Source organism: Fukomys damarensis, unplaced genomic scaffold (assembly GCF_012274545.1).
Source record: "Fukomys damarensis isolate Sample0158 unplaced genomic scaffold, DMR_v1.0_HiC HiC_scaffold_39, whole genome shotgun sequence".
NCBI classification, from domain to species: domain Eukaryota; kingdom Metazoa; phylum Chordata; class Mammalia; order Rodentia; family Bathyergidae; genus Fukomys; species Fukomys damarensis.
This window is the reverse complement of record NW_022900951.1, coordinates 112,207,418-112,222,748: the sequence shown is the minus strand read 5'-3', so window position 1 is coordinate 112,222,748 and position 15,331 is coordinate 112,207,418. Positions and strand designations below refer to the sequence as shown.

The following is a 15,331-nucleotide window of genomic DNA, read 5'->3' as shown; positions in this document are numbered from 1 at the left end:
AAAAAAAAAAAAAAAAAAAAAAAAAGACAAAAAAAATCAAACAAAACAGAAAAAATGCTTAGCTTTTAAGGGAGTATTTCAATCAAAAACAAAAAGTTTTTTAAATTTTATCTTTTGGTACCACAGATCGAACTTGGGTCTTTGCACTTGTGAGGAGGCAGCAGAACCACTGAGTTAAATCCCCCACCCCAACAGTAAATTGTTTTTAGAAAGAATCATGGCACTTCAGAAAGGAAGAGGAAAAAAACACAACTATGAGGTACCTACAATAGACTAGCTTTTCCCTCGTGAACTTTGTAAATCATATTTGATAGTTAGACAAAAATTATAACGCCATCTGACACTCAAGGCAGTGACATTTAAAAGTGAGGTCAAGGGATCAAACTGGAGGCGAAGTTTCCATGTTTTACTCAAAACAATAAAATGTAAATACCAGAAGTTTGTGATATCACATTTTTATTTTTGTAATACCAAAGACAACCACTAAGAAACTAGACAAATAGGTAAAACTCAAAACATCATAAATACATTAAGATAGAATCCTAAAATATATTCAAGTAACCCAGAGGTTGCTGTCTACCAAAAGAAGAAGAAGAAGAAGAAAGAAGAAGAAGAAGAAGAAGAAGAAGAAGAAGAAGAAGAGGAGGAGGAGGAGGAAGAAGAAAGAAAGAAAGAAAGAAAGAAAGAAAGAAAGAGAAAGAAAGAAAGAAAGAAAGAGAAAGAAAGAAAGAAAGAAAGAAAGAAAGAAAGAAAGAAAGAAAGAAAGAAAGAAAGAAAGAAAGAAAAAAGAAAGGAAAGAAAAAGAAAAGACAGAAAGGAAATGCACTGGAAAAAAATCCCAGGGGCAATATGATTTCCCTGGGATTTACTGCCAAAAAAAAACTTAATCTTTCTTCCAGAAAGGGAAGAGGAATGAACACATTCCAATCTGAAGTCAATGTTATTCTGATACTAAAATCAGCAAAGACAGTACAAAGAAAAAACTGTAGATCGATATCTCCCCTAATCTTAAATGCAAAAATTCTCCACAAAATATTATCAAACTGGATGTAGCAATGTATGAAAAGAGTTACATACCATGACCATGTGACTTTTATTCCAGAAATGCAAGAGTGGCTAACCACAGGAAAGTCAGTCTGCATAATCCACTACATCAACAAGCTAAAAAAAGAAAAATAATACTCTTATATCAACTGGTGCAGAAAAGCATTTGACAGAATCTCACATTAATTCATAATAAGATCTCTCAGCAAGTTTGGGATAGAGGGGAATTTTAGAATCTTGATAAAGGGAATCATCAAGAAACCTCCAGCAAATATCAACTGTAATGGTGAAAGAAAGATTGAATGCTTTTCCTCTAAGACCAGAAACCAGACAAGGATGCCCACTCTCACTACTCTTATTCATTGTAATACTGGGACATCAGAGCTACTCCAGTAAGACAAGAAGAAGAAATAAAAAACATCACAAATTATGTTATTCACACAGCAAATTAGGTGGTTGTTCAAACACAAAATCCCAAATAATTCCCATGAAAATTATCTTACATAATTTATGAGTTCAATAAGCTTGAAGGATACAAAATTAACAAAACAAAATCAATCCTATTTCTGTGCCCTAAACAAGCAGAACCCAAGAAGCTATTTATAATCCCGCCAATGAAAATGATATACTCAGGAATACACTTAACATAACATGTGTATGCCCCAAATCATAAAACTCTAATGAAAGAAATAATGAAAACCTTAAAAATGGGAAGGCATACCATGTTCAAAAGTTGAAAGATTCAACATAGTAACTATGTCAATTCTCCTCAAATTGATATGCAGGTATATCAAATTCCAGCTCAGTTTGAAAAGACATAGTCAGGGTTAGTCTAAAATTTTTATGGAAATGTACACACCTTAGAAGAGCCAAGCCAATTTTTCAAAAGAATAAGGGGAAGGGGGTCACTCTTCCCTATATTAAGTTTTGCTATATAATTATAGCAATCAAGACAGTATGGTATTGGCCATGGGATAGACACTCAGAAGAATGAAACAGAAAGCTCAGAAATAGACCCATACAGTTAGGATGCACTGAGATTTAAAAAGGGAACAAAATCAATTCAATAAAAGAAAGGATATCCAATGAATAGTATTGGAGCAATTGGACATCCACAGAGACACAAAAGGGACGTCGAACTAAACCTCTCAGCTTATGTAAAAATTAACTCAAAACTAATCACAGACTCACTTGAAAATATAAAAGTATGACACTTTTAGACAAATAGGAAAAATCTTGGGCATCTGAGATTTTTTAAAGTTCTTAGAATTGACACCAACAGCGTGATCCATAAAGATACAAATTGATAAATTCGACTTTTTAATGAAAAGCCTTTATCCTGCCAAAGCCCATGTGAAAAAGATTTTTAAGTACCAACAGAAAGAAAATACCTCTGAAATACATACTCAATGAAATATTGAAATAGGCAAAGGACTTCAAACTTCAATAGTAAAGCAACCCAATCCTTTAAAAAAAAAGGCGAAGGCAGGAATAGATTATTTCACTGATGAATACATCACGATAAAAAATAAGTGCAGGAAAAGATGTTCGACATCATTGGGCATCAAGGAAATGCAAATTAAAACTGCAATAAAATATCACTACACATTTATAAAAATAGTTAAAATAAAAAAATAACACCAAGGGCTGGAAAGAACACAGAGAAACTAGATCACATACATTGCTGGTGAGAATGTAAAATGGTGAAAGTATTTTGAAAATTTTTTGGCAGTTTCTTATTTTAAAAAAAGAAACCTAGAAGTGATGCTACCAGATAGCTTAGCAATTGCACTATAAGCATTTATCTCAGGGAAATGAAAATGTGTGTTCACACAAAAACCTGTACACAAATACTCACAGGAGTTTTTGTAATAGCTAAAAATTGGACTTGGGCCAGATATGTTTCAACAGATGAGTGACAAAAAATAATAACTATGGTTCATCCATACCATGGTCTACTACTATTTACATGCATAAGAACAATGGCTCGCCATATAATGATGCTGGATTTTTTGAAGTTCATCTTAACAGGTCACATAGTGCAATTCTATTTACATAATATTTTTGAAATAACAGAATTTTAGAGAGAGCAGGTTAGAGGTTACCAGGGATTAGGGATTCAGGGAATTAATTTGGGTGGGAGAGGGTGGGAAAGAATATGTTTATAACAGGGCAGCATGAGGAATGCTTGTGGTATAAAAACTGTTCCCCATCTTGAATCTGGTGGTGGATGCACAGTGTGTACTGGAGATAAAAATGTATAGAACTTAATACACACGCGCACACACACACACACACACACACGCGCGAGTACAAGCAATACTAGAGAAATCCGAGTAAGATTGGGTTGTATCAACATCAGTATTTTTGTTGTTATACTAAAGCTTTACAAAATGTTTATATTGAGAGAAACTGGGAATCTTCAAATGTATGTGGATCTATAATCATCTCAATAAAAATTCAGATTTAAAAAGCAAATATAAAAGCCCACACTATCTGAGTAATTGAGCAATAATGACCAAGCGTTCATTTGTACTTGAGGAACCACAGAAGACACAGGGTCTAGCCCCATGTTTTGCCACACTTACTTTGTTCCCGTCTATGAACAAATGATCACTTTCACTAATTATTTACATGAGCCTTGCTGTTTCTGTATGTGAAAGTGGGGAAAACCGCAAGATTCTGTAGACTTATCATTTGCTCTTTCACTAGACAAAAGTGTAGTATTGTAATTATTGGGAACTGGAAAAAAGAGGTATAAAAAAGCAGATGTAGCCACTAACAGAATATTAAGTAGAACACTCAGTAAGGTACCAAATTCTGCTTGTGATTCTTGGTATATCATATCATATTAAATCTATGTGTTGTTCTAGCCTGCATATCACATCTGGCTTTTGTTTCAACAATGAACTTTGTAAATACAGTTCGATGTGTTGAATATATGTGTGAAAGATAATGGTGACCAAAAATCGCCACAGGCAGATTGGCCTGTGGAGTACCAAAAATATGAAGTGGCAGTCTTTAAGATGGTAAGGAAAGAATTGGTCTCTGCATTCAGTTTTTAAATGAAGGCATGAAAAATGGATCCTGCAACAGAAAGAAAGAGACAGGCTAGAGCTTCCACCTCCGGATCTATAGGAGAATGTCTTCATTTGCATGAGAATACAAATGAGGAAATTTTGAGCAAGCAAACTAAAAGCAGTTCATGCTTATATTTTCATGATGAAAAATGAGGATAGCACAGAGAATTGATGTACAGGGGCAAGACCTAAATACCTTTCAGCAATAGAGCCCATCACCATGGAGCTTTTCATATGAGAGCTAATAATTGGATAGAGGGATTAATAGTAGGTTGAAGTAGCCCTTTAGAAAGTACATAAACTATACAATCCATCTCTGCATATTTTAAAGTATGATCAGTTCATAAAATAATTCAAAGCATATAGGGAAAGTGGGAAGGGTAGGGGAAAGGGAATAAGGAAAAAGAAAAAAACATGAGAAAATGAAAAAATGGAAATAAAGTGTTTGTAAATGGGGAGGGGAGGAGGGGGTGAAGGGAGGGCAGGGACAAGGGGAAAAATGAGAACCAAGACCTGTCATGTAAAGGTACAAGATCCCAATGATGAATGTAACTGCATTGTATACCTAAAATGTACCAATAAACTCAATGAGAGAAAAAAATTCAAGGCAATCAGTGTTTGATTAATTAATAAATGTCAGCAGAGTAATGACAGCACAAATAAAGAAATGCTACTTTTTAATACAGTATAGATTTCCCAGGATGACATCCTGGGAAGGGAGTCACTCTTCCCTATATTAAGTTTTGCTATATAACTATAGCAATCAAGACAGTATGGTATTGGCCATGAGATAGACACACAGAAGAATGAAGCAAAAAGCTCAGAAATAGACCCATACACTAGGATGCAGTGAGCTTTGAAAAAGGAACAAAATCAATTTAATAAAGAAAGGATATCCAGTGAATAGTATTGGAGCAATTGGACATCCACAGTGACATCCTTTCCCAGGATGGATTCCATTTATGTTATTTCATTCTTTTCAATAGCCGGGATTTCTCCAATGTACAACACACTTGAGAGAAACTTGGCCAAAAAGCCAAGAAGCGATGTTTAATGTACAACAAAGAGTAATTTCATCTTCATGTCTTTGGAAAACTCATCTTCATATATTCACAGTCAGAACACACTCTTTTTTGGATCACGTGTCTGGGTTGAGATTAGGAAATTATGTTCACTGTACCAAACAAGGAATTTTAGTTTGTGATCAGTCCTTAATGACTGCTTCAATACGTCACTGTCACCATCAAATACTTTAAAAATTCTTGTAAATTTTATTACAGCTAAAAACTGGTTAAAAGTTTGACCTTCACATAAAGTTTTTTAAAAAATTATAGCATGCCCTTATTCTATAATTCTATTTAGCAGCCTACCCCCAGAAATAATCAGATAGCTCTATATTTTCTGATATGGAAATATTTCTATAATGTATTCTTAAATTTGAAAACAGATGCTGAAGCCTATGCATATAATGATGATCCCAACCCAAAAAAGAACATTTACATGTAAATCCAAGGTTTGTATTTTCCTGAAAATATGCCTAAGAAATTATTAATAAATATTTTGGGCAAGTGGCACTTAAGGCAAGGGATTGAAATGAAACGTTTATTTCGAATTTATATTTTTAAATGTTTTACTGTATGTATCTATTAATTTTACTTTACTGATTTTAAAGAATAGTTAAGTTAGTAAAATAACAAATCAGTGAAATTATAAAAGCTTATATGCTTTATTTGAGAAGTTCTACTTTTAGGAATGTGTCCTAGCAAATAGCAAGTCCATGTATGCCAAGATGTAAGTTTGTATGAGGAAATTTATTGTAGCATTATTTGTTACTGCAAAAAGTGAAGAAATTTAAATATCCATCTGTACGTAGGTTAGCCAAATAAATTAGCTTACATCTATAAAATAAAATATGGAGAGCCCTAAAAATAGGTTTAAGTTTACTTATGTGTCCATAATAATATTGTTAGAACACATCAAACTGTAGAACAATATATATGTATGTATGTATATATATTTTTTATTTTGTTTCAATTACACACACATATCCACATACATCCACATGTACACACACTTGTAAACTTTTAAGAAAAAGTCTTTTAAAGTAGAGAACTCTATGGAGAAGATAGAGGAGGGGTTACTGTACACTTCCTATACTTTTGTATTGTTTAAATCTATTTTATTCACACCCATATATTTTTAAAAATAAGGGAAAGAGGACTTAAAAGACCCCCAAAATAAATTCCTAACAACTAGCACCTTTACTGTTGTTATTATTACTGTGCTGTTTAAATATTCCTGAGACATCTCGACTACAATGATTACTTATTAAACCCAGAAATGGTTCACATTCTTCAACAAATGCTTCCCAAAAGTGTAAATAGATTTATAGAGAATTGTACCTAGCAATGTGCTCAATAAAATTTATGTTTAAAGGTCATAATCTTTCTATGGGTTATAAATACCAATTAGGCAAAAGCTAAGGCTAGAAATGTTGTACAATCACTCATTTATTTCCATATTGCCACTCTTTTCTTAGATGTCACATGGCCAAGACAGAAGTAGAAGCCATATGGTTTTGCAGGTACTTCATCGATGAGATGAGGCCAGAAGTGAGTCCAACCAGTAGCCTAATTCTCCACAGTAGGTTGTCAATGTCAAAAATTCCCCTCAAAGGGTGAAGGGGTGAGGGGAGGGCAGGGGTATGGGGAAAAGTAAGAACCAAGACATATCATGTAAAGGTACAAGATCCCAATGATAAATGCAACTGTATTGTTTGCTTTGAATGTACCAATAAACTTAATGGGAGAAAAAAAAGAAATTCCCTTCAAAGGAAGCTTCTGAGATAGTGATTCAATACCTTTTGGGGCCACAGATTCCCTTCAGATGGGGTGCAAAAAAGATGGACCTTGCAAACAGACACATCGTTGTTCAAACCCCAGTTCTACTACTTATTTAATTGGAGATCCTAGGTAATTTGCTTAACCACTCTGAGCCTCTCTTTCCTCATCTACAAAAAGCTTTGCACATGGTAAAAACTTAGTAAAAGTTATCATATAGTTATAATGTCATGGAAACTAGTATACTCTGTCCTCAGGGGAAAAATCCACCTTGCAGTTTTACTGTCATGTACAATTGCAAGGGCTTTGTGAACTCCTTCAAGGCCATTCTTGACCTCGGGTTAGGAACTCCTGTTCAAAACTTGGAAGAACACTCAAATAAACCTGAATAGTAAAGAAAATGTTTTCTACACCCTTGGCCTGGTCATCACTTTAGGTAGCATTTTCTCCTGTTATTCTGTTGGATTATTTGTGTATTATGTCCTCAAGAACTGAATCAGACTAAGTGGATGGGTTGTATATTAAACAACATACAAAAGAGCAAAATATATGAGGGTTGTATAACAATTTAACACATCAATTAGACTTTGTTATTTGCCAGCCACGTGATAGAAAAGGCCACAGCCATTAGGTGGACGTATGAGGTTTTTAAAGACCACTGCAAAAGTGTGTGGATAACCAATGTCATACTTCCAGTTCCTTAAATCAAAGAGGACATTAAACTGCTTTGTGTGAAATGTTCTGGCTTGAGCTACTAATCCCTAGTCATTGCAGCTAACTAGAACTACCTCATTTATTTTCAAGACCTCAAAAAGGTAGAAACCAAGTGCCTTCTGGTAGTAGCATAAAGCAATAGCTTTCCTGTTCCTTTGCTTTGGTCTGATCTCAAAGAGACAGAAAGTCCCTGCAACGTGTCTCTTCAATTAACTCAAACAGTATCAAGATTATTGATAAACATGTATTCCCATAGTCTGTGAAAGCCCTCTTAGGCTTGGATCTAGCTCCCATTCCTTCCTTACCTCCCTTCCCCAAAAGCTATAAGAAGAATAAATAAAGCTGCTGTAAGAATAAGTGAACACTTCAGGAAATAAGAAAAATCCTATCTTAATGTTATTATTGTTGAGTAGCCATGCTTCAGGATTGCTGCTGATGATGATGGAGAGGATTGGAAATTGGGGAACAGAGGGATTATATAGAGAAAAGCAGTCCCTATTTCCTTCTAAAAACTAGAAAGGAGAAAAATGCATGTATAATTCCAAGAAGATTTTTTTTTTGCAAGAACTCCATTACAAACAGTTCTTCAATATCATGATGGTAATCACAAGAAAAATGAATTGTTGGTAAATGCTATACACCACCAAAAGAAATTAAGTCTCTTTGGCAAAATGGCTGAACAGAAAAAAGTACACATTAAGCCTGGAACATCTTGCTGTGCAAGAAAAGAAAATGATCAAAGAATTATGGGACATGTCTAAAGGGCACCAGAGCCAGACTGAAGAGCTCACACTATCAAAATTTCAGCCAATTTGAGCATCAAAATGAACAGTAACAGATTGTAATACAATGAACAAAATGAGTATCTCTGAGATCCTACTTATATACATAAACACATGAATGAATGAATGTAAAAATAAAAACAGAACAGAAAGCTCTTACTTACAATAGAATTCCAACTAATGAATGTAAAAAAACCAGAAATTTTTTAGCAAATCATCCTTCTGCTACCATTATAACAGCAGTGATTCAGACAAAAATCCTCGATAATTATAAAAATTATTGGGTAAAAGTTTGATAAGAAGGTATTTGTATAGCCTCCAAGTATCTCCTCCGAAATTATTTAATATTACAAAAGAAAAAATAATAACTTTGCAGCAGGGAAATCTAACAGACATCACAAGCAAATGATGAAAGTTATTCTCATGAATAGTGGGACAAATTTGCAGCATGTGTCTACTGATGTAATACGCCGAGAATAATGCGTCACTTCTGTGATGTTCTTGCCCAAAATACATAGCCTACACTTACCCTAACCTTGAGGGAAAATTACACAAACTCAAATTAAGAAACATTCTACAAAACAGCTGGACCGCATGCTAGAAGCATCTAAGTCCTGAAGGCCAGGGAATCTCTGAGGGAGGGTCTCTTTCAGATTGCTCTAAAGTGACAATGGTAACTAAATGTGATGCGTGCTTCTGAATTAGATTCTAGACAAAGCCAAAAAAACTATAAAAGAAATTATTAGAGCAATTGGCTAAATGTGAATATGAACTATGAGTTAGTCATTAATACCGTATGGATGTTAAATTGATTTTGATCATTGTATCGTTGTTAAGAGAGTTCATTATTCTCAGGGAATATGCGCTGAGATATTTAGTGATAAAAAGGCATCAGACCATGCCTGCAACTTACTCTCCAATGATTCAGATACAAAAAATTTGCATGCGTGGTGTGTGTGTGTGTGTGTGTCCCCTCATATGTGTGTAGGCAGAGGAGCGGGGAGAGAGAAGAGAGAAATTCAGGTAGAGAGAATGATAAAGTATATGGGAAAGTGTTAACTTTTGCTGAATCTGAGTAAAGCGTATGTAAATTCTGTCATTCTTGCAAATTTTCTGAGCACATTAGAAAGTATATGACAAATATTCGGCATGCTTGATTTCCTTGGAGGAAAACAGCCTCCATCTAGGAGTGGATTACTTTAAGTAGCACGCTGAGGTGCACCGTAACAAGGAGAAAATTTCATAAGTTACTCACAGCAGCGCAGTCTTCTGTCAGCAGTCGGCACGATTTTATTGACAAGCCAAACATCTTCTTTCCAACCAACTACATTTCCATCTAAACACTTCATAAGTTCTTCCTTTTCCAGGATGCGGTCCCAGAGTTGAAAGTAATATAAGCTGCCGGTAAAGCGAGATACCAAACTTTTAATCTGGCCAACTCCATTCTTGGAAAAGTGTCCTAGGACCAGAGTCCCGTTAGGCGTCAGGCTGTGTGGCTGATCCATTATTACCAATATCCTTTCCTTATTCAGGAAGAGCTCTAATCTGCCCTTCACACCATCCCATATCAAGCATACTGCATGCCACCGAAATGGAATTAGATGGTAACTGACATAAAAAGTCTTGCCCAAGTTGTATAGTATTAGCTGATGATGGTCCCCTGAAAGTCCAAGGTCTATGTGTTTTCTGCCCAGGAAGGGGCTATTAGTAATATAGGAGAAGGCCGTCCAATAACTTGAATAGTCACCCATGAATACGAGATCAATGCATGCTGTGTATCGGCGGAGTTCAGGAATGGTATTGGTCAGGCTTACATATGTGTCACCTCTTCCATGAAAATCCAGCCTTTTCCCTTTTAGTGAAAGTGTATCTGTCCAAATTTGGAGATGGGAGAAAGAGGAAAACAAATGAAATTTCAGTTAGAAGTCTTTTATCATCTTTGGCAGTATAGTCAAATTGTACAATATAATTATGAGTCAATCCTATGAAAATAAGCAAATAGTAGGAACACAAAAATTATCTCTTTTTGACATTGGCATGTGATTTTTTTAGCAGAAGAGTCTCTTTGTAATTCTGCTTTTCCTGGGCTAATACGAAAAGTTACATTAGCCTTCTAGGAGCACACACCAGCTGAACAGCTTGGAGGGGTCGTTACAAGTCTGTGGCTAGTGGGGGAAGAGGCCAAGGAAAAGCAGCCTAGACTTCAAATTTTCTAACACATAATCCTCACACATATAATCAAAAGAGAATTATTTCCACCCACCTAACTGCTTTATTATATTCATGATGCATCAGTTAATTTGCTTCTCCAATGTCTTTCCCTGAGCCAAATTACCTGATTTGTTCTTTCTCTGGAGACTGCTTCTCACTGAATGGCACTGACAAATGTCTGAAAGATGACCAGCTGGACAATCTAGATGCTCCAACCTTCTTGGGCTTAGAAATGGAAGAGATGCCACTGCTCTAAGTGCACCCAGATGCCCTCATTCTCTCTCCTAAGAGGGCCCCAGAGGCATTAAGGCACTCTAGACAGCTTTAGACACAGTAACCACTGGCTCTGGAGTCAGACAGCCTGGGCTGGAGTCTCAGCTCTGACACGCTTAAGCTATGTAACCTTGAGCTAGTAACTGAACTCCCCGATGCTTCAGTGTTTGCTTCAGTAAAATGGGAATCTGAAGTCACAGTGTTGTATCTGACCAACAAAAGGGGCCACCATTCACACTGAGTCTATGCCAGATAGCCCCTACCGACTAATGGTGTTATTGGAAGCTTAAGTGAGATAAGGTACGCAAAGCCTCTCAGGCATTACTGAAGGACATGTCCATTGGTGTACTCTTTTTTTTTTGACAAAATATATGGTCGCAATTACAACAATTTCCTTCTTTTAGTTGTTTTAGTTGTTTTAGTTGTGGGAGCGGATGGTGTAGCCTTTTGCCAGGCACCTTGGCAGTATTTATGAAAATTTTCCTGACTCATAGGAAGTTATTGAAACCTCACAGCCCCAGGCCACTAGTCAAATATCTGAGATGGACCAACAGTAACCTAGTTCCAGTCCCAGTACAGTCCAAGCCAAAGCAAGTGCTTTTTCAGCAGAATGAAACCGAAACTTTTCTCTGAATTATGTGGTAATAGAGGGACCATCACCCCAAAACAGCGTGATATCTGTAACAGCACACTACAGAGGCTGACCAGAAGTTACTGTTTCCCGGCTTCTGGAAGCTGTCCCCAAAGGAGAGCTTCTAGGCATTCCCTTGACCATACAGTCTTTTTTCTCCCTCCATTCCTCTACTGGAATCCTCCAACGCAAAGGAGCACATGTGCATGACTGCCCACACACACATGTCCAACCCGCACACATCCATGTGCTGGAATTCAGATATTCCATTTGCCAGAGTTATTTCTGAACTGTCTATGGTGGATGAGCATGTGCTTATTTTTGTCTCTGGCTAATGCAAGTCTATTATCTTATCATGCTTCATGTGGCTAATAAATCAAGAGCTAATCCCACAAGATGATAATTACTATGAAATAAAGTCTCGATTATTGTTGGTTTACACTGCTTTTCTGCTGAGCTCTCCAAAATAATGGCAAACACAACATTTAAGAACTGGCTTTATGGTGAGCATAAATCTCAGGTGTTTACGTGTTCCTCAAAAAGAATGTCTTATAGTCTCATCTGGTCTACAAGGGCCTCTCCTCGCTACGATGTACTTACATAAAACCAGTTGCCAAATGACAGGAATGAGCAACTTACAAAACTCGAAATATGAATTCCAATAATATAAAAATGCCATTTCACTATTTTAAGAAAAAATTAAAACAATAATGAGATACCATTTTTACTTATGAGATTGATAAAATTTAGGAAAACAGAACACCCAGAATTGGCAAGCCCAGAGGGAAATAGGTCACTTACTTGCTGCTGGTGGGAGTGCCAGTTACGTGGTTCATTTGAAGGGCAATTTGCCAGTATCTATGACAATTTTAGTTGTGTGTATACTTTTGACCCAGCAATTCCATTTCCATATATTTATTCTAGACAAATACACATATACACAAAGCTACCAGTACAATAATATTTATTGTAGCATTGTTTCTAATGAAGAAAATTTGAAAAACTTGTGTATGTATCACTAGGTAGCTACTTAGGAAAATTACTGCCTCTGTATGAGGGAATATTAAAACATAAGAGATAAAAAATTAAATAATTTAAATTTTTTTAAAAACATAAGAGAGCAACCTATTATAGTCATGAAGAGATTTTCAAGGCTTAATACTAAGTGAAATGGGTCTTACTTAAGTGTAGGTACACATTATCTCATTAAAATTAAATTAAAACACATGTTAGCCTACACTGAGAAAATGGTCTAGAAGAACATGTATCAAACAATCAAGAATGGTATGTTTAGGTGTGAGACTTAGGATTTTGACTTTCTATGCTCCTTATTTTGGTAAAAATCTACATTTTTTACAATCATATATTATGTTAATAACCAGAAAAATATAGACCAGTAGGTGGGTGTGTGAGTAAATGGATGGATGGTTGAATGGATGGGTGACAGATAGATAGATGATAGATAGATAGATAGATAGATAGATAGATAGATAGATAGATAGATAGAACCACTTATGACCTTACTTGAGATTCTGCAGACAGGAATTCTGCAGACAGAGGTAAATTTTACTTAGACATGAGCAGAAGAGTGGTGTCATAGTGTCTGAAAAGCCAGATTTGTGTCTCATTTGTGTCTCTTAGTAGCTGTGGACATGGGCAATTAATGCACATAAAGCTCTCAGGAAAGTGTCTGGCAGATAGTGAGCACTATATAAATGTTAAATAAATAAATTTGTGTCACTTCTGTGTGCCTCGTACTTTCATGGCAAAATAGGAATAAGAATTTGCTCCCTCATGGGGCCATTATAAAAGAGGATGCAACAGCAGCTAACATTTAGTTTATCTGCATGAGAATGTTTATAAACCACGAGGCACCATGGAAATGTCAGCTGCAATGTTTGCCAGTGTCATTAGCAGAAACTTTTCTACTCCCACAACCTTGTTCACACCCTCACACGTGCAAGTGCATATGTGCTGAGCCCTGCTGCAGCCTCCAGGCCTGTGGTGGGGCTCCAAGAAGGCTGAGCTGTGACGAGGCAGAGAGGGCTTTGGCCCTTCTGTTTGGCCAGACAAGCAGGCTTCTCCACAAGGCCTCTCAAGGGTTTGCTTCAAAGGCCACTTGTGTCTTTGCATATGATTTCGCTATCCATTTGCAGATGTCTGCTTGGACACTACCATCTGTTCTCTGGCAAGTTCCAAGACCAAATTGCATGATTGCGCCCCCAAAGTGTATTCTCTCTTGATTTTGGCTTCTCCATGTCCCTTTACCTCTAGCCACTGTTTCTTTTCAGTTCAAGTCCCATTTATTATTTTCCCTACTTTGTTTTTAAAAGAGGTGTTTTAATCCATTATAAAAGTGATAATGAACACTGTTCCTTTTTAAAGAAAACATAAAAAATATTAGAAAGGGAAAGACTTTTGCCACCTAGAAATCATCATGAACCTCTTGGTATCTTTCCTGTGAGTTGTTTGTTTTTGTTTTTTCTGTGCATAGGGTTTTCTTGTTTCTGGGTGGCTGAGGTCGGTCATGTTGTGTGGAAAATGCGTGTTCCTTTTCTTTTCTTCACTTAATATTATAGTGTAAGTGTATGCCATGTCAGGAAAAGCTCATCATAAACCTCATTAAACACCTATGTCACAGCCCCAGCAGCACTGAGAACCATTTATTTTGTACTGGGAAAAATTACATAACATTAAATTCCCTAGTTTAACAATTTCAAGTGAACAAGTCAGTGACCTTTGGCAAGTTCACAATAAAAACCTGTACCAACTAAAATGTTATTCTGTGCTTACCCCTTCCATCCCCGGACAACCACTAATCTGTTTTCTATACTCATGGGTGTGTCTAATCCGGGCATTTCATGCAAATGGAATCATACAGTTTGCAGCCTTTTGTGTCTGCTTTCTTTTGTGTAGCACAATGTACATCCATGTTGTAGCATTTATCAGTACCTAATTCTTTGTGTGGCTGTGGAACATTCCACAGTATAGATATCTCATTTTATTCATTAATTCATCTACTAATGTATATTTGGAGTGTTTCTGCCTTTACTTTTATGAATTGTGCTGGTATAATTTTTGCTATACCTTTTGTTTCAATAAAATGTTTTCATTTCATTTTATGCCATTCATTTTGTTTCAACACATGTTTTCATTTCTTTTAGATGTAGGCTTAGGACTGGAATTCCTGGGTTGTATAGAACTTCTATGTTTAAGTCGTTGAATAACAGCCAAACTGTGTTTCAAGTAACTGCACTATTTTACATTCCTACCAGCAATGCATAAGGGTTATAATTTCTCCAGATCCCCAAACACTTTCTATTTTCTTCTCCTTCCTTTTCTCCTTCCTCTTCTTCTCCTCTTCCTCCTCCTCCCCTCCCTCTCCTTCTCCTTCTCCTCCTTTTGCTGCTCTACTGCTACCACTACTACTGCTGCTGCAGCTGCTGCCATCCTCGAGGGTATGAAGCAATATCTCTTTGTGGTTTAGATTTGCATTTCCCTTGTGATTCATGATACTGAGCACACTTTCGTATTCTTGTTGGCCATTTTCATATCTTCTTTGGTGAGATATTTCTTTAAGTTCTTTGCCCATTTTTAATTGGGTTGTCTTTTTGTCCTTGAGATGTAATCATTACTCTTGCTTATATCTGTAACCTTATCAGATATATGACCTGCAAATATTTTCACACATTATGTAGGTTGTCCTGATAATATCTTTTGATGCAAAAAAGGGTTTTTTTAAAATTGGTAAAATTC

General features: G+C 36.1%; 1 protein-coding gene across 1 annotated transcript in view; it reads right to left on the bottom strand.

Moving 5' to 3' along the window:
- Adgrg4 (adhesion G protein-coupled receptor G4) overlaps positions 1 to 15,331 on the bottom strand; it is a 133,644-nt gene that overhangs the window by 111,716 nt on the left and 6,597 nt on the right. Inside the window, 1 exon segment of the mRNA XM_010642650.1 lies at positions 9,716 to 10,330. Within this exon segment, the coding sequence (XP_010640952.1) occupies positions 9,716 to 10,330 (615 nt within the window).